The following is a 27,995-nucleotide window of genomic DNA, read 5'->3' as shown; positions in this document are numbered from 1 at the left end:
AGAAGCTTATCAAATTGTATAATTAAACAACATAATTTTTTATATTCTGTATTTATTGTATGGTAATGAAATACTTGATAAAAATTTTCTAAAATCGAAAAAAGAGAGATAAAAATTGTCCACTTCTCACGTTTTGAAACCTAAAATTTAGAAGAATTAGTAGCCATTTTTTGAAGTTCCTTTTCGGTCTTACTTTTGTCTCTCATAAATTAAGTTTTGAACTCATGTTTGGTTACGTTAACTACTATTTCCTGTGAGTCCTTCTTTAGTTTATGTACCAATAATTTGAAGTTCATATGCTAACCATTTTGTAGAATTCCTTAACTTAAAACTAAGATTTCACATGTAATTTTATTAGACACCTTAAATTAATTACTAATTTTTGGTAAAAATTAAATATGTATAATAAAAAGTATACCTTAGACATTTCATAAATGTTCCCAAAATTTCTTCACAATCCAATATCTCTCTTTTCTTAGTTAAGGATTAACAATGAACAATGAATTTAACAATGAATATTTATGGGGTGGTCCTATATATAGAAGAAATTGAATGTTAATAGGACAAACTGTACTTATATAACTAAAATCAAAGAAGTTTTTATACAACACGTAGTTCAACATTGTACATAAAAAATTTTACTTACTGTTATTAAAATTAATTTTTGCAAATTTTCTTCTAATCTTATAATTATTCCGGCGGAGTGGCATACTTTTTGGTCCATTCGCGTGCAGTCTTATCATGTAGCTCTCTATTATGAATATATTGTCTAGCGATTTGCTTATTAATAGGATCATATGGGTTGCAATCCAGCAACAACGAACTAATAGAGACCAAGATATGTGAAACTGTTAAGACTGGACTCCATTTCTTAGATAAAATATCTAGGCATATCATCCCATGCGAATTAATATTGCAGTGGTAAATCCTTGTTTTGAACGTTACTACTGGTGGCTCAAACGGATAATTTAGTGGGAAGCATAAGCTCAACTCGAATACACCATTTTCATATACTGAGTCCTTCTGTCCGTGTATTGTAGCTCCCCACATGGTTAAATTATCGTCTACTATACCAGCGGAAATTAATGGCGGAGGATTCTTTCTAATTTCTCTAAGCTCTCGCTTGAGACGTCTAGTATTTAGACCACTAAAGGGCTCCATATTTGTATGGAGTACTTTTTCTGGAAAAATTTAGGTTTTGTGAGTTCGAAAGCAGACGAGAAGTTGAAATATATATTACTATGAAAAATAAATTCTACAAAAAGTTTAGCAGATTTTTTTTTTTATCATAACAGCTTACTAAGATTATTAAATTTAATAGAATTATAATGAATAAATATGTAGTATATACATAGAATATACAAGTAAATATATTAAAAGCCGTTTTCAATAAGATTTTAACATATTATATTTAAATTAAATGCAACACCTTCAGCAATTGACTTTGTTAGAATACTTTATATGATAGTAGGTACGAGTAAACATTGTCAATTACAATAAAAAACAGGATCAGTGAAAGAAACAGCATCCTTGTCTGACGCCAGAATGAGTATTGAAATGTTTGGAATAGCTTTTAATATAAGCAATTAATAGTAAAAATTTGTATCTTTTTAGGCTATTCCGCAGAATCAGTACTATAAGCTACGAATTTATTTAATAATAGACTTTGTTACCTTCTGTCTTAAGTTATTTTTCATCAATGTCGATACTTTATACGTCGCGCTGTCAAAATGAAAGTGATTTGAAGGAAGTGTAGAATACATCAGATGTCAAAATTATAATAAATTCAACTTAGCTTAACAAAAAGATATAAATATTTTTTGTTATTATTTATTAATGCTTAATAGTATGTATTGTTTTGTTATATTTTACTTTTTTCAATATTTTTTGCTGTTAAATCGCCCCGTGGCCATGAATTGCACTGCAAACATTTACCTTTTCCAATTAAAAATTACATAGGAGGAAAAATTTATTTTGCTAAGAGTGCAATTTAACATATATTATGGTTTAATTTAAAAAACTATAAAAGTTATTAACAAATTTCTAATAATTCAATGAAACTTTTTCAGTGTTCAACAATTTTGCAAACTTTCACCCAAAACCTTTTCATTGTAGAAATTCTGTTTCTTTGACGGCGTTTGTGATCAAAACTCGGTGACTTCACAAAAAAATTTACGAAAAAATAAATGACGGGTTTTTTCTTATTCTTTTTTTGTTGTTTGTTTTTGTTAACAATAATTTATAGTGAAGTTAACAATTTATATAAAATCGTAAGACCTTTTCATGTTTAATATTTGAGATGAAAAAGAAACAATGTCAAAAATTTTGACAACGAGTAGGCGTCATTCCTCAGCCACAATTTGATGAAATTAACTTTTTCTCTCATTTTCTTATCAAACTCCGTTGACGGCTTAATTTATTGCTACTTATTTGTTTAACAAATGAAACTATTTTTAAAAGTAATTTGCATAATTTCAGTTTGTTATTAATTTCATTTGAGCAACAAAACAAGTTCATTTAAATTTGAATAGTAAAAAATTTGTAAACAAAGTACGTAACTTGATTCTCTGGAACCCACCGAGAAGTTATCTAAAAAGTTTCAGAATTTCTTAAAAAATAAATCTTTAATGAATACAACAATTTTTTTAAGAATCGAAACAAAAATTTGAATACAAATCTTCAAATGAATAGAATACAATATACACTAACAAACGCTAGACTTTTTTTTTATAAAAAAAATTAAGGTCAATAACTCTTAAGTTTAACCTAAAACTCTGAACTTAAAAAAGTCTTTAAAAGAAATGTGATAGAAAGAGAGTACAACTATTTTATGTATTATAGCACATATTGAGAGATCGAACTGTAACTCAATCTATATAAATAAATTTACTTCGAAACCTCAACACTAAATATATATACATATGTAATCAGTTTTATGTAAACAGACAATAACGTAGTAGATCGTCGGTGTTATAATATTATAAGAACTGCTCCATTTTCGTCTAAACACTATTAAGAAAAATGAACGTATCAAGCATTAAAATTCTGAAGATCTATCAAAAATATTAGAAAAAGATAGGTGTTATCAAAAATGAAAAAAATTTAAGAGTTTCCAAGTATCTATAGTGTAATCAGAAAGACAAACATAAGTTAAAAAGTTAAATGCACAAGTTTACCCTTTACAACCATGTTATGCAGGCAGTCATGATCTCACCGATTACAAAAACATAACTACTAGCTTTGTAAGAACAAAGTTTTTTTTTTTTATTAAAAGGGTGAGTAACACTATTAGCCGTACAGTTGGAATACCATTCTATGCGTACATATTCACCTTCACCATTATTTCTTAATAAATCTTTAAACTGTTCTCTCCAATCTCAATTTCAACCAAATAACATTATTGTTACCAGATGAAACTGTTGATTTCATAGCTAATAGAAGTGAAAGTCAAGTGAATGAAAAAAATCACGGAATAATTTTTGCAGAACCCTACGTACTTACTTACTGTTGTCCTTCTCTCCTAGTGCAGCATAGGGCCTCAGAAGCCAACATAAAAGAAAGCAATTACGATTAATGAGTACATGAGAAAGAATGTCTTTGTCCATTCATCGAAGTAAGTTTACTGACAAAATTTTATTTACCCTTTAAAACACCAATTTTTCAGTTCTAGATTTTAATAAAAAAAAGTTATATGAATTTGAGCCCACAAGGCCAAAAATAACTTTAAGCCGTAGAAAAAACAGAAATGAGAAAAAAATGCTATTTTTGCTGACCAGCATAATTTTTGGATTGCAAATGTCAGGTATTGATGTGTTTAAAGTCGACCTGTGGACCCGCATATTAACACACAAAGCCAATAAACATAACATTAAAATTAACATATAGTATTAACTTGAAAAATCTTATTTAGCTTTCTGTAATCAACTAGTCGTAATAAACTAAATAGGTATGGATATTATAAAATACTTAATTTATATTTATGCCTACATTATCACATTGAAAAATTGTCTATAAAATATATAACTCCGTCGAACTGGACTCAATGTGGGTAAATGCGGACTGAATGCGGACTAAATGTGCACTCAATGCCGACTCAATGCGGACTCAATGCGGACTAAATGTGCACTCAATACCGACTAAATGCGGACTCAATGCGGATTCAATGCGGAGTCGATGCGGATTCAAAGCGGGTTCGAAGCTTTGGTGCAATTTCACCTTTGTGTTTTATAATTATGTTGCGTGTGGAAAGCAATGTTGCAAACATAGTAGACAGATTATAACATGCAACACAAGTAAAACTAGTAAATTGTGTTCCTAATGATTTTAATTGAATATTTAAAAACTAAAAAAGCAATTTATAAGATATCAATAATTACTTCTTCATATCTTAACTACCAATTTCCAAATCATTAACTGAACTTATACAAATTGGCATAAGACTAAGCTTGCTATTACGGGTATAAAAAAAAAACTAATCAAAAATAAAAACTAAAATTAGAAAAACAATATGAAACTAGTAAAAAAAACTGCAAATATTAATGTAAAAAAAACATTCATTTCTCATATACCATATATACTATACTATACCTTACATATACTATATCATTTTTAAGTCATACTTGTACATACGGATACATTCATAGGTACATACTTGAACATGCAAGCATAAAATATTGTTAATATAAAAATTGCTGGAACTAACAGTTTTATACATAATTTTTATTTATTATTATGTAGCAGAGCTGGATTTACTAATTTTTTACTAAAATTATATCTAGGGTTCCGTAGCAAAAGTTTTAAAACCATTCGAAATTAGTGTAAATTTAAAGTATGCTTTGTAATGATTTTGTTGGTCAAAAGATCGTTCAACTTAATGAGCATAGCTTCACCTCAACTCAGGCTTAACAGTCAAATGAAAGTAGATAATATACAACAAATATATGCAAGAATATATCGAATTAAGCTTAGTTCATGATCGAATCCATTCGAAACGGAGACGCATCATATGGAAATGGTTTAGGTTGTAATAAGACTCGATGATCATGATCACGATGTTGAGATTAATAAAAACACCTACCACAAAAAGCTTTCGAAAATGCGCTAAAGCCATGGCTAACCAAATATTTTTATAAATGAGACCGTATGTTTCAATAAGAATACATATTTTATGTCAACCCCACATTGGACTCCACGATTACCAAGTGCAAACCAGCTCGACTTCTCTACCCTTGTTGTTTTTAAATAGCTGAAGATTTTGTGAATTAAAATTAGTGTAGCGTCGATCATGTTTCTCGATTGACTCAGAGTTATAGTTTGCGCTACATATCGAAATTCGAAATATGCCCAAAGGTACGACTTTCAGGTGTTTCATAATTTAAACAAAAAAAATTTAATATCGTTAACAACATTTTTCACTTCGCTATATATTTCTTAGACATCAGATTTTAAAGTTGCATTAAAAATAAAATAAAAAACATCAACAAGGAATTAAACGTCTACTTAATATTAATCGTTATCATTGTAAGAAACTAAAGAGATGACAACTTTTAATTCCGATTTCCAAAGAACAGAGCCATAGAAAATTACTTAGAATATTGAAATTTAACAAAATTCGTTCCTAAGTCGCCTGGGAACTCGAAATCACAACCTGAAACTCATTTCGAATTTTCGATATGTCCATCCATGGTATGTGTAGCTTTTGTTGGGTAAGATCATTATTTTATTATTAAGAAAAATTAAACTCCGTCAACATACAGAGGAGAGAAATACATGTTCAAATTCTTGACGCGAAGGAAATCTATTGTCAGATCGTGGGAAAAGAATTATTCAAATTCCTGACGTGAAGGAAATTCGTTGTCAGACCGCGGTGGTCTAAAAAAAGGATTATGTTTTCAAATTTTCACTATGTCTAGTTTAGAATTAATCTAGAGTCTAGAGTCTCATAGCCTGAACTATTTTTTTTCCTAATTTTATTATATTTAATTCATATTTAAATTTTTTTAAAAAAACTTTATATAAATATTTAATAATATTAAAATGAAAAGGAGGAAAAAAGGATGGAAAAGAAAGGAAAAGGAAAAGAAAAAAATAAGTTTAATAAAATCAAACTTCTTTATGAAATTATATTTAAAACAAATTATTTTATTCTACCAAATATTATTTGATGGATTCAAAATTTTTTTTGGTACTATTTGGTACTTAGCTTATTTTATAAATTGTAACCCTGTTATTATTTATACTTAGAATGGCCCTTAACATGGGTTAAATTTATAAAATAAACTAAGTAGTGACCAAATTTATTTATTTATTTTTTTTTTTTTGTTACAAGTGATTTATTATGATTATTTAATGAACAAAGTTTTAAAGGAGCGTTTGCAGTGAAAATGAGGAAACATTAACACTTAATGTGGTTAGGTGTGCACATTGGCACACTCCGGGGATTGTATGGTACATGGTAATCGTTTCAAGCTGCTGACCTTGTTCCCACTGAATGTGTGCGAATTCATTGCGGTTTTTGCCAATAACTCTGAATGAGTGGAGCTCATGCCACTACTGCATGTATTCAAAAATAGAGTTGAGATTTCTAGCTCTGAATTAAAAACAGATGTGCAAAATGTTAGAGATGAAAATAATTATGCTTGTATATCTCACAAAAATGATACGGACAACACTTTCCAACCACTTCGTATATATTTCTATTAGTTTTGCATAAAGTTTGTAATAAGCAGGAAAATTACAATGAAATCACTGCTTTTCTAATTTAATTAGCTAAAAATGTTTTCATTAGAAAATCACCTTTCACTTGCTTGAAAATCGCAGCACAGACGGCTTCAGTTAAAAGTATCTGAGCGGTAACCTCTGCTGCGAGTACATATTTACCGCCTTAAATGCATTACCAACTGTCGCGATTAGTTAAACGTTTAAAATTCCATTAACATTTCGTCATTAAAACAGTTTTTTTTTGTTTCTTGCTACTTTTTTTATTAGTAATTGTTTTGCAAAAATTCTTTTCGTGCTCAGCTGGTTAATTCAACTTATTTCATAAATAAGCTTCATTAACACGCGCTAAAATCTACACCCACAAACACTCGAATTGACTCTCGTATACATATATATATATATATATATATATATAACTTTGGAAAGATACAAGTACTAGTGTGAGTAGATACAGTAACGTGCACGGGTACAACTTATTTTTAAATTTTAGAACGTATTTTGCAAATAAATTTAAGTTGATAATACAAAAAATAACCATAAATTTTAATCAAACACAGCGCAAACAGGTAAGAAGGCAGGCAGGCAGGCAGGCAGGAAGGCAAATTTAAAAATAAAATACTGAATAGGTAGCCACCGCATCTTTAATGACTTCAGCTGGGCACTCTCTTATTTCAACGAAATACCCATAAAAGTGAGAAGCTCAGATAATTGTAACCAAACTCACTGAAATACTGACCTATTTTAAAGCTAATAACTAAAACTAAAAAATTATCTTTAAAAAAAAAATGGCAAAAATCTCGGAATATAGTGTTTTGTTTTTGTTTTTTTTTCTTTTAAATATAATGACACCAAAACCCTAATAAAAACCCACAAAAGCAGAAAAATTGGCAAGCAGACTGGCTGACGATCTATCAAAATGAACCCACACGAAAAATCTTGTTGGGAATGAAAAGGCGCTTGAAGTAAGTAACCAACAAAATGAAAAATAATGAAAAAATTATTAACAAAATTTCAAAATATTTTAAAGGAAAAAAATTATTTCAAATTAAGATTTTACTTTAATGAGCTACGATAACCTCCCTCACGGCTACAGAGCAACAACGGAACTTGGCAGAGTACGCAACCCATAGCATCGAATCGGAAAATTACTTAAGCCTACATTGCCGCAGTAGTTCAGGCAGTGGAAAATAAATGAGTTCGCTTAAGTAGTCATTCACTTTTTAAACAATTTTTGTACCGAAGTTTGAATTACTGATTCACATAACAAATGCTGTACTAAACAAACTTATTAACCCTTTCATGCCTGAATAAAAATGAGAATACTCAAAAAATGTTAGAAGTCATTCACTTCTTAATATGCATATATAAATATTATCTGGTATTAACTGTCTGACTTGTCCTTTACGAGATGAAATGTATGAAGCGTTTTGGGCATTTAATTGGCAAAGTTATTTTTCACAACAAAATATATTTTACAACAAAATTACTAATGCAATATCTAACAGATATTAAACTGCAAAACTGCACATAATAATATAAAAACAACAATAATATAATATAACATTTAACAAATACAATCGATTAAATAAAAATAAAATTAGTCAAGTACGGATTTGGGTCAGTTGGCTATTGTACGCTGACTCTGAGCTTCAAATTTGTGCAGGGCACAAGTTCAACCCTCGGTACTTGCAGTTTTAGAAAATTATTCACAAATAATTAAATATAAAAAGTAATATAAACTTATTAAAAAATTCGAATATTTTCTAGGACCACTGATGATGAGTACTTGACAATACCCGATGCAGGGTTGTATATTCAGCCAAACTTCAATAAATTAACAAAAAAATTTTGTTGCTGTCTTTTCATTTCTATTCAAACTCCTCTAACTTTTAAATTGTTGCTTTCCATCATAACACGCGTTACTTTCGACAAAAAAAATTAACAATATAAGAAGTAATACCAATACCACTAGTGATGGGTATTTGGCAATAGTCGAAACTGTTATGGTCAGACAAAAATTAAATTAATTGCATTAATTAAAATAATACAAATTTTTGTTGTTATACTTTACGTCTTTTCTCTACTTTACTTTCTTCTCTAAAATTAATTAAAGAAAATCAATCTAATAATTTTTTTATTTTATTTGATAACAATATTGCATTGTTATGCTTAATAGGAGGGTTAAAAGCAATTTATTGAAAAATTAGCAAATTCGCTAATAATTTAAATAAAGAAGGCTTATCAACGCTTTGGATGGACGTAAGGCCCATAGCTGTTTCAATTATTGCCAAAGTACCAATAATCAGTAATCAATTGCACTAACAAACAATGGACTAATTTCATAATCGAAATCACTTATAGATACATACTATATAAAACAATTTGAAGATAGTATGCACTAAGCAACAATAAATTACTAATCATTATAGGAATTCTAACAGGGCAATGTTAGTGAAACTAAAACCTCATGAATCTGGGGAAAGAAAGATTTAGTAGAAAAGAGAATGAAAACTAAAAACACGTGCTGGGGTTTTGCTCGTTGCTGATGAACAAGCGAAAGTAATACCTATATGGACATCTTATATCGGATGATGAAATAAAACTCTTTAGTATAGGTTCCATACTACAATTTAAAGCAAATGTTTGACTTGGAGAAATGCTTTAAATCCATTAAGCAAACATAATAGATCTCTGAAAGACAGTTTTATGTTGGCAATTTATCAATATAATAACTGAAAAAATAAATGAAAAGTAGTCTTTACATTAATTGAGAATATTTGGAGAAATACTCTAAGTCCTTTGAAGAAGAATATTAGATCTTTAGGTCGCATTACAAGTCTCCAAATAAAATAATAATAACTAATAAAAGAAACAAAAGATAACTGCCTTACTCTTTTCAGAAGTAGGTAATCTTCACATAGATTTAAAAAGAACTTGTTATATGTGTCTGAGCTATAGTTTTTAATAGTTTTAAACTATGAAAAAGACCTATTATATAATTGTTACTAAATTTACGAACTAGGAAGGGGCGATCTTTTCTAACATCTTTTGTTGAGTTAATTCAAACTCTATTAAATAATACAACAACTGATGTAGATTTAATTTTATAGATATATATATACATATATATTATATTCGGAATTTAAAATACCAGTTCCCAGATAATAGGTTTTCTAGGTATCTAGTCGCGGTAAAAAATATGTTATAAGATAACATATTATACTAATATTAAGTTAAAGAATACAAATTAATAAGAAGAATATACGAAATATACAAATTAATAAGAAGAATAAGAAATATACGACAAGGCTTTAGCGATCTGTTGTAGTAAAACATACCGATTTTCTTGAATGATATATTAATTTACCATGATTTGTCTTTAATTTTAATATAGATTTTTATATCTTTTCTGCTAAGGTTAAAATTAATTTCTACTCTACATTGTTTAGAGTTGATTAGTATTTTTCTTTGTCACATATCCCTTTAGACTTTTCAAAAGGTAGTAAGACTCTTTTTCTCCCATTTTAGAACGGTAGAAAAAGCTTCTTCTTTACTTTACAAATATCGGTGACATTTCGAATTTTATGCAATCACTTTTTGCGGTCGCAGTACAATACAGATCATATATATATATATATATATATATATATATATATATATATGATATATATATATATATATATATATATGATCTGTATTGTACTGCGAAAAGTGATTGCATAAAATTCGAAATGTCACCGATATTTGTAAAGTAAAGAAGAAGCTTTTTCTACCGTTCTAAAATGGGAGAAAAAGATATATATATATATATATATATATATATATATATGATCTGTATTGTACTGCGAAAAGTGATTGCATAAAATTCGAAATGTCACCGATATTTGTAAAGTAAAGAAGAAGCTTTTTCTACCGTTCTAAAATGGGAGAAAAAGAGTCTTACTACCTTTTGAAAAGTCTAAAGGGATATGTGACAAAGAAAAATACTAATCAACTCTAAACAATGTATATATATATATATATATATATATATATATATACATGTATATTATTGCAACACTATTCTGTTGGTTTGATTGATGCTAAAAAAAGTGACTTATGTAAACGGATATAATTTAGTAATTAACAAAGACAACTTACTTAAGTTTTAAAACAACAACAGAGCTAGTAGCGACTTAGTTACTTGGTTACCAAAGTTCATATAAATTTTTTTTTACCAATTATTTATAAATATAATTATTTATATTTATACCAATTATTTATTTATAAAAAAAAACAATGAGTGTAAAAAATATATATAAGCAAATAAAATCTGTTTTTATAGACTACACAACCGATTTCGACAGTTTGTTAAGAGAAAAGATGTGGGAGTCTCTAAGAAACAGAGGATTACCTGAAAAAATTATATTAATTGTCAAAGCACATTATGATAATTACTTATATGTAATTCAAGACAATAGCCTACTATAAGAAGCCTTCGAACCTTTGTCATCGATACTATTTCTCACAGTAGTTGATGACATACTAAACAAACCCATAGATCAGCACCGAAGGGGCTTACAGTAGAATTCTGGAGAACTTAACATGCGTGAATGACATCTGCCGCGTCCCTACAAAACATTCCTACATACAGGGAAAAATTAATGACATAAAGTCCGAATCAAAAAAAAAAATAACACTAAAAATAAATTGCAGTAAGACCAAGGCAATAAAGATAAATTCAATAACTCCAAAAAATTTTCAAGTCGACGACCAAAATATTGAAGCCATCAATGATTTCGTTTATTTAGGAAACATTATATCTGCAGAAAATATAGCTGGTAAGTATATTTTGTCACGAATAAACAAAAATTAGGCTGCGTTTGAATTAGATTCGGATATTTCAATCTAAAGTTTTATCAGTCCTCCTATGTAGTTCTGAAACATTGCTAACGCCAGAGGTTCTGATTTACAAAATGTAAGTGTTCATAAATAGATGCATTCGTAATATATTAAAGATTTGGTGACCCAACACAATCTCAAACAACGACTTATACGCAAAAATTTCGTACCATTATTACTGAAATATAAAAATCTGCAAGTTGAAATGGATTGGCCATAATCCATTATGAAATATGTCAACAAGCCCTCATGAAATTAGACTGAAGCCCTCAAAGCTGCAGAAACGTGGTCGCCTTAAAACGAAGCCTACAAAATAGAACAATCTGACAAATTTTGGAATGAAATCAAGCGATCACCAAAGAAGAGAAGATGGATATGTTTGTGGAGGTCCTATGCTCCAATAGAAGTTAAAGACAATCATCATCATCAAATAAAATAACTCTTAAAAAATCGAGTATAAATCACTATTAATGTTAAAAATGATTTTTTCTGAAATTAGTTGAACCAATTATTGCTCCCGTTTAAATTTCATTAAAGAATGTAATACAAACAAGTAAATAATCTTGAATCGAAGTTATTTTCCCGGAATTCAGGCATTGTTTACCATATCGGCCCACATCTGCTTTATAACTTTCTTTTGTTTTACTTTCAAAACTTCTAATGGTTTTATTTATGTTCTAAAAAATCGCAATATACACCTATATTTTACTTCAATTAAACCATTTTTAGTTGAGTGCATGCAATTTTGTATGTTTTTCTTTTTCTAATTTGTTTAAATAAATTCAAAATATGATTTGCATAATTTTTTTCGAATGTTTAGACATTCCAAGGCGACTATGAAACCAATTGCCCTAAAGAGGCAGAGGCAGAGGCAGAGGCGCAAAGAACTACTGTGCGCTGAAGCGCATACAAATTTAATAATTCTTCTGCTTCTGCTATTTCTTTGATATCCGGCACATTTTGCAGATAAAACCAAATTATACATTAAGACAATGAAGTGGAATAACAAAAGACTCAGTTATATGACGTGAATAATGTTGAGATACTAACTAATTTTACGCCTTTTTGAATTGCAATTTTGCATGTTGTCTGAGCTGCATTGGCAAAAGTAAGCCGTACGTACAGCCGAGATTTCGTATACGTTCACTTATGGGTCTGTGAACTTGTATGCATTGTAGAAACAACCAATTTTTTAGCTCGTTCATAAAAAATCAGCGACTCTGAAGAAACACAAGCCGCCACTTTATTACCATAAATTTCTTCACACACACTTTTTGCTTAACGAAAACAAAGCTCCGCTTACAAAATTTGTTTCGAATTAAACACTTTTTATATATGAGTAAGCTTAGCTTGATATGTAGTTTGTTGATCAGATTTAATTATCGGTTTCATGATTTCGCATAAGGGATTTATGCTTAAGCAGATCTAATGCGGTATGAAAATACTACCGGAGCCCTAAATGCAGATTATTTCCACATTAAAAATAAGACTTGAAGTTAAGCTACAACAACGCATGATCATCCGAGCTGAACAGCAGATGAGGTAGTTAAAATGCTTGCTAAATACTTTAATATTTTCCATTTTAGTCATTAAAAATTACAGAGAACATCACAATTTAATTATGGTAAACTTAGTTAAAATATATTACCTCAGAAGACCTTAAACTGCAGTACACATATGTTCTTAAGCTGGATTCTTATTCAAAATCAGGTTGTATAATAAGTATTCGGCGTTTTTCAATGCGTTTGACATGGAAATGCAATGATTCGTTATATGCGTGAACTCTGTTTGATAGAAACTCTCTTCCTGAAAATTTTATTGTGATTGGTGCTCCATATTGAAAGTTATTGTAAACAAAAGATGAGTAAAATTTTGAAAAAATTTTATATTTTATAATTTTGTAGTATATATAAATTATTTTTAAACAAAACAGTAAAACAGAAAATATTTATAATGAAGTTGACAACTATATACATCGGTAAATTGATATAATCTTGAGTTTATCAAATTTTAATGTTTTTAATGTTCATTTTGAAGCTAACATTGTATTCACACGCATAAGTTAATCGTAAATTCAAAATCTGGATTAAATCACCAATCATGTGACAATTTTGTTGTTTATAATCGGCAATCAGCTGTTTGAGAAAAATAAGCAAATGATCTAAAATACAATTTTGTAACAACAAAGAGATATAAGACGTACTAGAAATTTTAAAAATATATATTTATGAAGATGTAAAAATCGATAAAAGGAAACTGATATCTAAAACTTACATTTGGTAAATAGGTCAAAAAAGAACAAACGCATTAAAAACAGCAACATCACTTTTTAATTCATTAATGAATAAAGATTAACTCGTGCTGTGTGAATAGACTATTACCACAATGAAGGAAAGAATATAATGAGTTATGAAATTTGTGCTTTTCATATATAACTATCGGTATCTTTAACATCTACTTTTCTAGATTTGTAGGTAATGGAGTAGAGAAAAATATTTTAATGGTTTACAAATATTGACTGATACCTAAATACCTAAAAAAAATGGATATAGTTGGATATCGTGGCTGTGTGTTTGCGTGCAAGTTAGTCTACTGTACAGTTACAATGGTAGTCACACTGTTCTGATCTCCAGATGATAAATACGTTATTGTATCTATTACGTCTTGTATCGGCAAGAGATAGATTTGACTAACTTGAAAGCGGGACCTTAGTTCCAAATCAAATAGGTACAATTAATAACGAGACTTACAAATAGCCTAGAATTGTTTTAGTTGAGCTTATAAGCGCATGATAAATCTTATATAACATCAGATATTATAACTTAAGATTTGTTATATAGTGAGTGTAAGGATTTTAAAGCTACTTGACTGTCAATAAACAATCTTAAAACAGTTTCTTTTAAATGTCTGTCTAATATTTTATTCTTAAAAACTTAAAGGACATCACTTAAAGGTTCCAAGCCTAACCTTGTTATTTAGTTACGAACCGTTTGCGTAAATATTATATTGATTGTAAAAATCGCAAAAATCATTTTGCCATTCATTTGGTTTCAATATAAATTGTTTAAATAATCTTATAAATTTTAGTGAACTCATATGATAGTTGACGTTGTCTTGTACGATATCTTGAACTTTCTTCAAAATGTTGGAGTTCTGTTTTTTAATGCGATTCATTTTTATTGCTTATTCAGTTCAGTAGTTTATTTATTAATAGTTTATTTTATTTATATATAGTTTATTTAGTTGCTAGCTCGAATCAGTTCATTCGAGTTGACCTTAAGCATACACTATTTAAATCGATATCGCCTCACTTGTTCTTTCGAGAAATGACCACCAAGTTGTTGCGCCATAGAGTTATATCGGTTTGATGATTAAGTTATAGAGGTAACATATTGAAGCCTTACTTTTTAACTGTTGCTTGTTTACAGGTATAAATTGACATAAGTACTTTCTTTTATCTGTTTTCAGTTGTTAAATATTTCAACTGAGTTTCTCATCTACATCTAAACTAAGATTGTTTGCTGTGTTATACAGTTTTAGTACATGCCCTTTAGTATGCTATATAGGGGTCATAATAACTGTATGAGGGGTCATATGTGTTTCGTATTTAATAGTAACATTTTCTTTTTTAATGTCTTTATCTTTGAACCACTATTGCTGCACCATTAAACTAGGATATTATAAAAATGTTGTATAAATTTTAATATAATAAATAATAGAATAAGGGGACTTTGTATGAATCAAAGTATTTTCAAATAAAATCTGCATTAAATGAAATTTTTTAAAACAAATGAAATTTAATAATTATTTAGATACCTTTAATATGAAAGAGAAAAACTATTTATAAAATTATTATTCGCTGTAATATGCTTTCAAGTTAAAATTACAAAATATATATATAAATTTTTATGTACAACTAGTGTTAACTGAAATGAAAAAAAGAAACTACAATAAATAAATTTTAATTAAATTTATTTTTATCAAACTAATGAGATTTCTTAAGACTTTTGTAATAATTTTTTGGTAAAAATTCATTTAAGCCAGTTTTGACCCAAAAAAAAATATTATAGATAAGTAATGCGCTTAAAATGCAATATTTGAACATTTAAAAATTAACTCCAATTTATTAAATAAAATTTTTTAAATAAATTGCCTACATATAAAAATATATCATTAAAAAAGATTGGAAAGCACACAAGAAACCACAAGAAGATTGTAGATACAAAATTGCTGGCATAGAAGTGTTAATTAAAAGTTATTAATTACTTAAGCTGAATCAATTTCTGCTTTCTGCGTTATATAGCGGATAAGTTTTATAAATAAAATGTTTAAAAATAACTGAAATAATTTAAATAATATGAAAATAAAATCATATTAAGCCATAATATATCATTGTGTTAATATAATATATATATTAAGTAATCATGTTATGCCACAATGCTTAAATTTTTTTTAAATCTACGCCTTTATATGTTATTAAAAAGTAAGTAACAGTAGCGTAGTCAGGATTATACGAAGTGGGGTTACACTTATACTAGAAAATATCATTTTTTTTTGTAGTGTTTTTACAGGTCACTAAATTTTTGAGCTATGTACTAGATTGCCATAAGGAGGATCTATCCCCTAACCCTAACTGAATACGCCACTAGGATTTAGTACTACCCTATGAGTTTCTACACATTTACAATGGAATATCTTACCTTAGAAAACAATGAAAAAATTGAATTAAAGATTTAATAATATTATTTAAAAAATAATATAAAAATACGCATTAAACTAAAATTGTTGCTTACCAAATTTACAATTTCAAACGAAGTCAACCTTTATTGAAGAAAATCATTATTCAAATCATTAAGTCAAAATGATTGTTGAAATCATAATTCCCATTTATCATCTACGAGGTGTGATCATAAAGTAGCACAATAACTTTGCTTACGACAAGGGCTTTCTTCTTGAAGCACTCACAGAAAAAAAACAGTATTGTGACGAATGTCTGACTCAGCAGCACGGTCTCTTACAAATTGTTCTGGCACTATCTTTCCAATCTACAAAAGTATGCCCTTTTGTAACATTATAAACAACAACATAAAGTAGAAAAGTCTTCTAAAACCATTATTGTTCGTTCTATCGAAATGGCACAAAGCTCCATTTTTCTAGATATTTACCACAGAAACAGATCTTGGCATGCTCACGTTTAAGAACCGTAGATTTTTTTGTGATAAAATATCTGATCTTTCTTTGACATTAAAATGATATTAAATACAGCAAAGCATGATATAATTATAAGTTAATTAATTGGATAAACGCTTTTAAAAGAGTCCAGTTAACATTGAAGAGACACTAAATCTGCGGATCAATGATAAAAATATGGAAAGATTGGATATATTTTCATCACTCATGCAAAAATTGCATTTAGGGAAACTACAGAAGAAGTGATAAGTGAAAATAAAATTTGTGTCTAAAATTAAAAACTTTTATTATATACCATATAATTGTAATCAAAATGGGTCAGATAGTTTCTAAATACATTAGTAGTTTATATACAAAACAAAATTTTATTAGGTATACATGTATATGTATATATATATATATATATATATTTATTTATAATCAGGAAGCATTATGCTTAAATTTTTAAATTTTTTACAAAGATGATCGAACAAAAATAATATCTCCTATTATATTAATTACCATTACCTCATAGGACATTTTTTCGTTATAAAATACTACATCTGGCATACATTTAGTGGCGCACTACCCCATATGCCTTCCTTTGCTTATATCCATATCCATACCCATATCCATATCCAAATAAAACTTTTTATATAGAAGAACAATAATTAGTGAAACCAATTCATATAATTTCGTTCTGACCAGTTTTTTAGATCGTCGGCCAGTATGTCTTTTAGAATATCGGTATATCCCATTTGGAAGACTTCATGGTTAAATACATTTTTCCGAAATGCCACACTGTCAAATCACATAACGTATATATTTACCAATAGGTAGTCATACTATAAATACTATAAAGTATTTTTGTAAACTCCAACTTACATCTTAAAATAGATATAGAGCACTAGTGATTAAAAGAAAATCGGCCACGGCAACTATAGTCTGCTAAATACGAATATTATTCTTTTGAATAAATTTAAATTAATCTATTTTTCATAACTAATTAGTATTCAAATTATGTATTCACTCTTTAATGATGCCATTTATTAAGAAAAATGCATTTATTATGTAGTGTGTACTCTATGTGCCATACTAAGCGTACTAACTAAGCGATGTACTACGCATATACTTCACTTAAAATTAGCAGAGCAAGTTTTTATTAAGTAAATTGAAAAATTACCACTTAAAATTGTAATGGTCATGCTAAATGCATTACTCTCTAGAAGGATTTTCTATTTTTCTTCCATACCATTCATCTTCCACGCCCAGTTTTGCTACTTAACGAATAAAAGTTACTGCAGCGCCACGCTTCAGTAGTCCTCAGTGATTGCAAATTATATATATACCCATTGCAATGCAAATCTAATCGTTATTTAGTACAAAGAACGCAAATCTAAAGACAGTAGAAGAAGTGGGCCCCAGAGAAAAAGAAGCGAAACTAAATTAATTAAAAATTACAAATGGGGAATGCAAATAATATGTAAGTAAGTATCTATCTTAAAGTTTTTTGTATAGTAGAAAAATATTAGATAGAAACGAATTCGTTACAGCTTACAAATGATAAAAACATGCAATATGTTACAAAGAGATTTTACAGGAAAATTGAAGTACATACTACATACTACGTGATCACGAAGATTAAAATACTCTTTCAACACAATTTTTGATCATCATTTTAAATCATTAATTAAATTGTTCAAAAAATTGAACATAAATATAACCAAAATTTATAACACTCTTACATTTTTTGTTAGTTGGAACGTGTTGTGTTATCCAGTGTGTTTGCATCAAAACTCGCCATAGAAATTGAAGACCGCACATCTATCCGCGCATCTATGGATTCAGTCAACCACTCGCATATTTTTATTACCGTCGGCGACACCTATTATTAACCACTGATGATGGGTATTTGACAATACTCGAATCAAAATTTAGTTTCTTTCGTCAAAACGGACGTTAAAATTCAATTTAATATACCATACTTCATACAAGCGGGAAGTATTGCACTATGGACCCTGCTTTCATTATAAAATCCTACTGCGGATACACTTTTCGGGAAAGGCCACTGATGGTCTAGAGCAGTTGAATTATTAAATGGGAAAAATGATATAAAATATAAAAATAATTGAATTGTTGAATTGAATGAGTTGTGTTTTTTTATTAATATTATTATTATTATTATTATTATTATTATTATGGATAGGATATACATAAACTGTGACCTGAACTCCAAACTTTTGAAGAATTTTGTGACAACTGTGAGACGTATTTTAGCTAGATATTTTTGGCTCAAAGCTAAACAACCTAGATAGTTAAGTCTGTGTCTCGCCACGACAAGGAAGTTGCATAAAACGTGTTCTGCTGTTTCCAGATGCACTTGACAGAGTCAGCGGAAATCGTTGTCTGCTAGACCAATCTTTTTCAGATGGTATCGCAATCTATAGTGACCTGTTAGCAGTTCTGTGTAGAGTGGCATATCTGTTCTACTTAAGTTTAGAACAATTTCAACCTTTATATATTCAGGGATAATAAGCCTTTTTGGCTACCGCATGTCTTTCTGGGCTCTCCAAAAGTCAGTTAGGTTTTGTTTTTCCCTTTCGCTTACTAGACTGGGTTTGAAGCTGCTCATAATTCCGCGAAGGGGTTGTTTTTTATTTTTTTATAAAGAAAATTAATAACTTTCAACTGCCAAAGATACTTTTAAAAAGAATGCCCGATTATGTGCTTTATTATTTTTGCTTTATTATTATTTAAGAGTTAATTTTTTCTTCTATTAATATTCATATTTTATTCTATTATTTTTTGGCAATACTCGAAACAGCTGTATGGCCAGCCAAAAATTCAATTAATTAAAATAATATAAAAAATAAATTTTTGTTGTTGTCTTTCACTACTGTTCGAAAAAAACCTTATTATTTTTTAATTATTTTTTAAAACTGACCTCTTCAGGATATTGACTTATAGCTTATGTAAAAAGAATACCAGGAATATTAAAGCAAGATATATATTATATATATATATATATATATATTATATATATAGCAAAATAAGAGATTATGTTTATCTTATTTTGGTATGCTAAGCAATCGAGAGTAATATGAGAAAAATGCACTTAAATGAGATTTCGCACCCACACTCCAATTCCATTCCAAATGCAACCGCAGCAAATTCATTAAAATAAATTGAATCGAACAATGGAGAAGCTTATTTGCATACAAATAAGACAATATATATTTTTATTTATTAAAGCATTTTTTTAACATCTGTAAATAATAGTTTCAATATTTTTCTATAAACAATATTTAACACAAGCATTTGCAGCGCGCAGTGACAGAATTATTTATTAAATTTTTTTACGATGCTGTAGATACATCTCGACAACTGAGCGGCGGCGATAAATGTGTAGTTCGTTTTTTATTTTCATTTTATTTTTAATTTTTATTGTCGGAGTCTTGGCAAAACAAAATTTGCATATAAATTATTGTATTAAGTCGACAAATACATCAGCAGAGAAAATGTGATTTTCATTGTTTTTCTTGTAAGAATGTCATTAACTTTTGTTGGAAGTATTCATGAACACCTGAAAGCCGAAATGCAGCCACAAAGTATCTTTTGTTGCGATAAAGTAAAAACTCTTAAAACTGAACATTTTCATTTTTCACTTAAAAGTCAATAAACTGCGTTACGAGCAAAATTATTATTAAAATAGCATATAGATGGTATTGTACAAATATTGTTAATAAATAAACAACAAATCCATAAAAATTTATATTTTATTAAGTAATAAATATGCAATAATGCAGTTTACTCATTGCAGAAAATACAAGTATTGCAAATAATTGGTTGGATTTTAATGCAATTAAACTGACGAAATACTTATTCACTAACTATAAATTTGTTTTTACAATGACTGTATATATATAAATTCATATATATATATATATATATGTATATAGAGTAATACACTTCATTTATGAATGTATAATGAAAATATTTTCCTACACTTGCTGATCAAGCAAATAAACGATATAAGTTACAAACTGAGCAATATAACATCAGTACATTCTAAATAATTTAGTTAATTTTCTATGACTTAGCATGATCCAATTGAATCGCAACAAAATTCAAACTACTATCACCAGTCATCAAACTGGCTATGACAGGTGATATCATGATATACATTCATTCTACTACACAACTGAAATTATAGGTAAACATTCGGTCCATGGAATATATGTTATACCTAACGAGAATCTAACTGCTTACCTTAACTTAATTAAAGTTAATACTAAAACCTGTTGCACTCTTCAGCAATGACTTAGGAACATCAATCTTACTAAATTGAAAATGTATTAAAATCTAGTCTCAATGCATTTTAAAAGGATATTTCAACGTGTTTGTGTCTCAGAGTTAACCATTCTATATTTTTCACTTAACGCAAATATTAGAAAACCATAAAAGTAATGTCATGATACAGTTACTCATCAAAATGAGTGTTTAAGGATAAATAATACCCAAAGAATCTTTCGCTAATCTGAACAGGAAGCGAATAAATCTGCTCCGGAAATAACTGGCACGAGGTCTGTATATTCGCTAACATATATTTCTGCACAAAGCTTTAAGAATAACTTGTTTAAGAAAGAGATAACTGAAATATTCGTTCAGACAATATGCCGTATTAACCTGGTCAATGTCTACTTATACTTTTCTTGGATTTTTTTCTAAATGTTTGTGATCTTTATAAGACGCTTTGAGGTAGTGACATACATTATTCCTACCATAATATCGAAAAGTAGAACTTCAATACACTAATAAGGGTATTTAGCATATAAACTAATTGCTAAATATATATATTCAATAAATAATTGCGAATGAAATAATATAAGCACACAAGTGCTTATATTATAATATTATTATGCAAATTGTTGAAGAGTTCTTTCTGTGCTGAAATTTTTAATAAAATATGAAAAGACTCAACGATATGCAGACATTGTCCACTATCCACTAAAACGAAAACCAATATACTCAATGAGATACCCCGTAGAGATATCAGTCTTATGGTAGTTTTACTTATAGGTCACTGCATTTCTAACGTAACTGTTGCAGCTGTGAAAAGACGATGAAAGTACCACTCATCTACTCTGTCTTTCCCCAGCTCATGCATGGCAATGACTCAACACTTTAGGGCCCCTTTTCTTGAGGATCTTGATCAATTAAAAGACCTTCCACTAAATAGCATTCTACACTTTGGCAAAAGTTCTAGATGATTTCAAACCCTGAATTTTCTCTATAAACGGTAGCACAATGAGCCATTAGGCCTCAGTAGATTCCTTAGGGATCCCCGGTATAACCTAACATAACCAAGCAAAGTAATATACATAGTAACAGATTAGAGTCGCAAAAACAAAATACATTTCGAGTACATGTATTTTATTGTTGGCACTTTACAGTTTTATCATGTTATTCGATTAGCAATCACGTTACTTGAGATATTGAAGACCACTATACATTTTATTTTAGTTTCTTCGCATCTCTGAGTTTGGGCTTTCTTGGTTGTATATATTAGCGTTAGATGTGGCCTTGTAGATTTTTAACACTTCAGATTTAACTTATCTTAGCTGGGAATAAACTGTAAGTGCATTTAATGTATATAACATCTAAAATCGCCAAAGTAGCAATGTTGGCCAATAACTGAATTTATATTTTTCAGATACTCTCAATACTTTTGAGTAGATAATATGTAAATTATATTTTTAAAGTAATTTACTCGAAATACCATATAACTTATTCCATACACAGTTCAATACATAAAAAGATACAGCGCGTTCAAATCATATTTTGTGGTAATTAACATTGAAAAATGTAGTTAGCGATTTAAAATGTTTCATTTATTTTTAATAAAAATGAAAAAAATTGCATTATAACAAAAAACAATGAACATTAATGCCAAAGTTAAATTATTTAATTTCAAACCGCAATGCAAAATTCAGTTGAATTCGCGATTTTATGGTGCACATTTTCTGTTCTATTTGAGGCGGAAGTCATTTCGAGAGCTGGTCGAGCTGAAGAGTGAGGGGGAATTTCAGTAAAAAGTTAAATATTATACAATAATCAATTATGAATTTTTAGTTATATTTTAAAATGAAAAATGAGAATAAAATTTTTGCGAACTAAGCATTTCGTTATATAGAATAATCGATGGCATAATAAAAACATTCAATTCCATCATTCAGTGGTGTAAGGCATGGTTGTGCGCTTACGCCACCCCTTTTCATAACGGCACTGGATACAGTGCTGGAGACCCTAAACACAGAACGAGTTGGATTTAACTGGGGAATAAATATGTCAATGATGTGATCATGATCTCTAAAATACACGCAAATCTGCAAGCGCAAATTACAGATCTCTCAACTCAGTGGGTCTTAACACTAATATTGCTAAGACAAAATACATGCTCATCAATACACTTAACACCTCCCAGTTCAAAATAAGTAATACGATCGTTGAAAGCGTTGGAAAGTTTGAATACCTCGACAGCATTATAACAACAATAGGTGGTACTTCAAAAGACATAGCTAATAGACTTCGGAAAGCTAGATGTGCCTTCGCTAATTTTAAGAAACATTTGGCGTTCAACAACCGTGCATTTGAAAACTTAAATTACGATGTTCGATACCTGAGTTAAAAGTGTGTTGTTATATGTATCTTATCGTAGTTTGTTAAGGCCACGATCTCACAAAAACCGCAGGTATATGTTAACAGATACCTTCCTAAACATTTGGTGGCCGAGAACCATACAGAATAAGCGGCTAAGGGAAATTAAAAATCAGTGACCGATTGAAAAGCAAATAATGAAGCGGAAATATGACTGGCTGGGACATACCCTGCGTAATCCGGTTAGTGAAATTGAGCACTCAGCATTAAAATGGAATCCGGCCAAAAAGTACATGAAGAGAATCGATAAACAGGGAAACCAACAAATCGTTCAGTGAATAGATTAAGTTTTTAAATTGTGATTGTAATTTATAGAACAAGTCATAATAATAATAATAATAATAACAATAAATACAGTAGGAAAGAAATACGATTATTAAAAGGCTTCTCACCCTGTAAAAACATTTAAAATAACTCATAAAAATATGCATTGAAAACCTAGGAAACGTTTCGGATAATATGTAGTAAACACCACCTTTTAATTATAATAATACAGTGTTATATGAATCTGACGTCTAATCCATAATTAATAGCTATAACAAATACCTATGAGAAACTAATTTTTTCTAAAAAATACACGGTTCTGAAAACAGATACTAGTTAGATTTCTAAATAAAAATGAAAAAACAGCATTAAATGATTTTTCTGTATTAATAGATTAGACGTCTATTTCTGTATAGAGATTACAATTTACACCTTTAACCACAACACTACTATTCTATACCACGACTCAATACCATGAACAATGATCCAAAGCAAGAATAATGCACTTTCCGATCTATGGATTACTCTGTGATCTGAAATGCGTTGGAATATATATAATATATAATTTTATAAAATAATGATACAATCAATTTAAATTTATTCTTTTGTACCCATTTTTAAACTTAATCCAAATTGTTATTACATATTTTGACAGCTGATATTACAAGGTTTTTAGTGAAAACTTAAGGTTCGAAAGCGTTTTAGTGAAGAAAATTGTTGCAAAAATAATAGTTTGCATAATTTGATAAAAAATAATGAATTCTATACATGAACTCCCACCATATTCTACATATCTGGTACTTTACAGTTATCACTTTTTTCGATCTGTGTAAATTTTTTTTCGTAGGCGTCATAATGGTTTTCATGAATATAGTAAAATAAATGCTATTGTAGCTAAAAAATGTTATGAACTTGAAATACATTTGGAGACAAAAAGAAGATAAAAAATATTAGATCAAAATAAAGCTTATACATATCAAAAATATATTTATAAGCTATTAAAAAAATTTTTTTTGATTTTTACCAAAATAAAAACAAAAAGAACAGCCACACTGATGGTGGCGCCGCAACGTTTCAATGGATTAGGACACATTACCCACTTTTCCTTATGAAAATGAAAGAAAACCAGAACAAAAAGGATTACTGACATGATCTACCATAATTAAAACAATCGAAATCACTTAATGGTACGTATAACAATAGTAAACCATAAGATTGTATGGACTTATCAAAAGAAAAACTTAATATCATTACAGGAATCTCAACAGTATATTGTAAACTGAAATATCACCTTACGAAATTAGCATATATACATACTATGAATTCTGCGAAGAGAATGAAGAGTCAGACACACATGTGCTGTTAGAATGCCCTGCTCTTGGGTATGTATACGCTTAAGTAAAAGGTAAATAAACTCTATAAAGTAAGTTCTATACTACTCTTTATAAAAACAACAAGGCTTGGGGACATATTCTAAGCCCAAAAGGGAATACAATAGATCTGAGGTCGCAGTGCCATATCTTATAAAGCTAATGAAAAATACGAAAAGCTTTCAAAAAGCTGATCTTAATTGAGTTGGAAGGATTCTATAGCGAGCTACTTCATATAAATCATCAATTTATCATTATTATATGTCAATCATATATATACTATATTACTGACATAGAAACTCTGATATTTCTATTGAAATCATCACCAAGTAAGTAAAGGTTAGAATATGTAAAGTATTCAGTAGTATAGATAGTCATCCTAACAACTCTTTATGTCCGCTTAGAAGAATTTAAGCTATGGAGAGAAGATTTATCGATATTCTGTAATAATTTTAAATATCACAAAAAGTGTTGTAGACTACCAGTTTTTTCCAGAGTGGATCAAATGAGACGCACCGAAAAAGTACTAAAAGTACTAACTGCTACTTACTCAATTAAATTGAGCTAGTTAGAGAAAGCTGTTGCAAATCTATAGTCAAGCTAAAAGTTAAGCAGAGATAACGATATCTCAGTGCCTTGGTAAAAATTCTAATGAAACTGTATTGGTTGCCATGAGCTATGGATGGACAATACAATAAAAAATAAAAGTTAAAAATTCCAATTTCGAACTACTAATTATTTATTTATTTAATTAACTACAACAAAAATAAATATTGCTAAGTATTCTATTCTAATTCTCTTGATAAAATTTAATTATTTTTAATTTTTTTTTTTATTTTTTGTTTTTTATTTGTATTTATTAAAGTTGTTGCTTTTTCATTTTTAGCTTCGGGCTATGGTAAAACCAAAAAGTTTTATAAGTTTATTACAAGTATCTACAAAGTTGTTATGAGCAACGTGAAATAAATGAAGAAAATGTTTAATGTCAAAACAGCTGTTGACCTCATTTGGTTTCTTCATAAAAACCAATGAAGCCGGAGTTACAGCTCATGTTCGGTCATTTGTGGCATTAAAACAATTTTTTTTTTAATTTTATTTCTTGACTTTCAATATCTTGTTTCATATTATTTCTCTAACTTTTTTTATTTATGTTACTCTTTTATTATAATTTAAAGTGTCAAATTTGAAATGCATGACCAAACACTACAAATGCTTTTATCCGCGTCAATAGACACGATCGCGCACAGTTAAGAAGAAATTTATAATCTTTCCAATTAGGGCCAACAGTGTTTAGTCTCTGAGTTATTGTTCAATACACTTAATTGCCGAAATATTAACGGTTTTGGGGCATTATAAATTCTTCTATAAAGACTAAATTAACGGTAGCCGACGTTTCGTAATAAAACTCCAGCATCTCAGATACTCATAGCTCTCACAGCACTAAGACTGTGGGTTAAATAAATTTAAGCAATTTTATTTAATTTTTTTTTTATTTACGGATTAAGTAAATTTTTTAACAAATTGCTTTATAATAAATATTTATAATTAAGAAAAATTGTAAATATGTCAAAAATAATGCTATTCCCAGTCTTGCCACAATGCAACATGCGCTATCCATGAGTCTTCAATTTAAATATTAGACTTTCTTAATAAGTTTCTTTCGGTTGGAAGACAATTTCGGTAAACAATTTTGGTGAAACCTCGGGCGAAATGTGGTTAGTTTCGCTTGCAAGAATTAATGACAATAAATCGTAGCAATATTCTCAATGAAAAATTTCACAGTTCCGCTCTATTAACTTTTAATAGAAAAATTTTAGGAAATGATTGTACGTCTTTCGAAAACGCTAAATACTGAAATTTGTTCACAACGTGAGAAATTGTTGGATTTTATTATTCCTCGCAGTAGCGCTTTTCTACTGTTTTCTTCTACTTATAAATGACAGGAAATTATTATGCTTCACTGTAGCACTCGTATCAGCACAAAAGAAAGGTAAAAGAGGAGAGAGTACTAGAAAAAGCCTGGTATCTACGATTTTTCTAATATTTGAAATGAATAAAATGAATTCGAAGCGTGATACAATATTATAACCGATCAATCGTTAATACTTGAGTTATAATAATAATTTCTTTTACGTTAATTACGTTAATTAAGTAATCTAGAGCTAATAAAATATGTACGTAATTAAAAATAAAAGGTTTCTGTGCGGAAATCTTTGTTTATGAGCACAGTACACTAACCGTACATATTATAATAACAATTTTTTTATTAACAAACACTTTTTCTACATTGAATTAACAATTGAACACAGCGATTCAGATAAACTGCAGAAAAAAACAGTATGCAAAGCGATAACAATTATTAAAGCTGTATAAATATACTTTATCATGGTATTTTTATAATAAATAAGACCTAAGAAATTTTATCGTATAACACAGTAGATTACCATATTTTTTATAATGTTGCAATGAAATGAAAACAAATCCGCAATATCTGTTAGTACCAGCAAGACCCATGTTTTTGAATAAACTTACAACTAAACACTATTTAATGATAATTAAATAAAATAGATCTTATTGCTTCCGTTCACATAAGAAAGTACACATATCCAGAACATTGCATTTCTTTATTTGTAATTGACAGAGCCCTGAAATTATTAACGAAAACTGACAGACTTACCAACATCGCGTTATCGAATCTCAGAATGGTTACAGGCTACACGGGAAGAAATGTAGATCTAAGGTCAATTATTGCTTAGTCTATTGAAATAATAAACAATCATCCAGTCAAAGCGTAAAGAGGGGTTTTGAAGAAACCTCTCTCTTTTTAAATAAATAAAATAGATCTTATTGCTTCTGTTCATGTGAGACAATACA

At 28.9% G+C, this 27,995-nt stretch overlaps 1 protein-coding gene across 5 annotated transcripts; it reads right to left on the bottom strand.

Annotated features, from left to right (window-relative positions):
* Nucleotides 1-32: 32 nt before the first annotated feature.
* LOC119687934 (ubiquitin-conjugating enzyme E2-24 kDa-like) lies at nt 33-13,492 on the bottom strand. Of its 5 annotated transcripts, none has more exons than XM_038102492.1 (4): nt 13,250-13,492; nt 647-1,181; nt 419-532; nt 33-362 (listed from the first exon to the last, which is right to left on the bottom strand). In XM_038102492.1, the coding sequence occupies exon 2, from the start codon at nt 1,159-1,161 to the stop codon at nt 691-693; it is 471 nt and encodes a 156-aa protein (XP_037958420.1). In that variant the 5' UTR covers nt 1,162-1,181; nt 13,250-13,492; the 3' UTR covers nt 33-362; nt 419-532; nt 647-690. The 5 variants fall into 5 exon arrangements, with proteins under 5 accessions (XP_037958420.1, XP_037958421.1, XP_037958422.1 ...); XM_038102493.1 differs by lacking the exon at nt 13,250-13,492 and having other exon boundaries at nt 33-140; nt 194-362; nt 647-1,237; XM_038102494.1 differs by lacking the exon at nt 13,250-13,492 and having other exon boundaries at nt 419-582; nt 647-1,237.
* Between the last annotated feature and the right edge of the window lie 14,503 nt (nt 13,493-27,995).

The sequence above is a fragment of the Teleopsis dalmanni genome, chromosome X, assembly GCF_002237135.1.
Source record: "Teleopsis dalmanni isolate 2A chromosome X, ASM223713v2, whole genome shotgun sequence".
NCBI lineage: Eukaryota > Metazoa > Arthropoda > Insecta > Diptera > Diopsidae > Teleopsis > Teleopsis dalmanni.
This window is presented reverse-complemented; position numbering and strand designations above follow the sequence as displayed.

Bases quoted from the DNA above. Each gene is read 5' to 3' on its own strand.
- LOC119687934 (XM_038102492.1), bottom strand. From the start codon at position 1,161: ATGGAGCCCTTTAGTGGTCTAAATACTAGACGTCTCAAGCGAGAGCTT.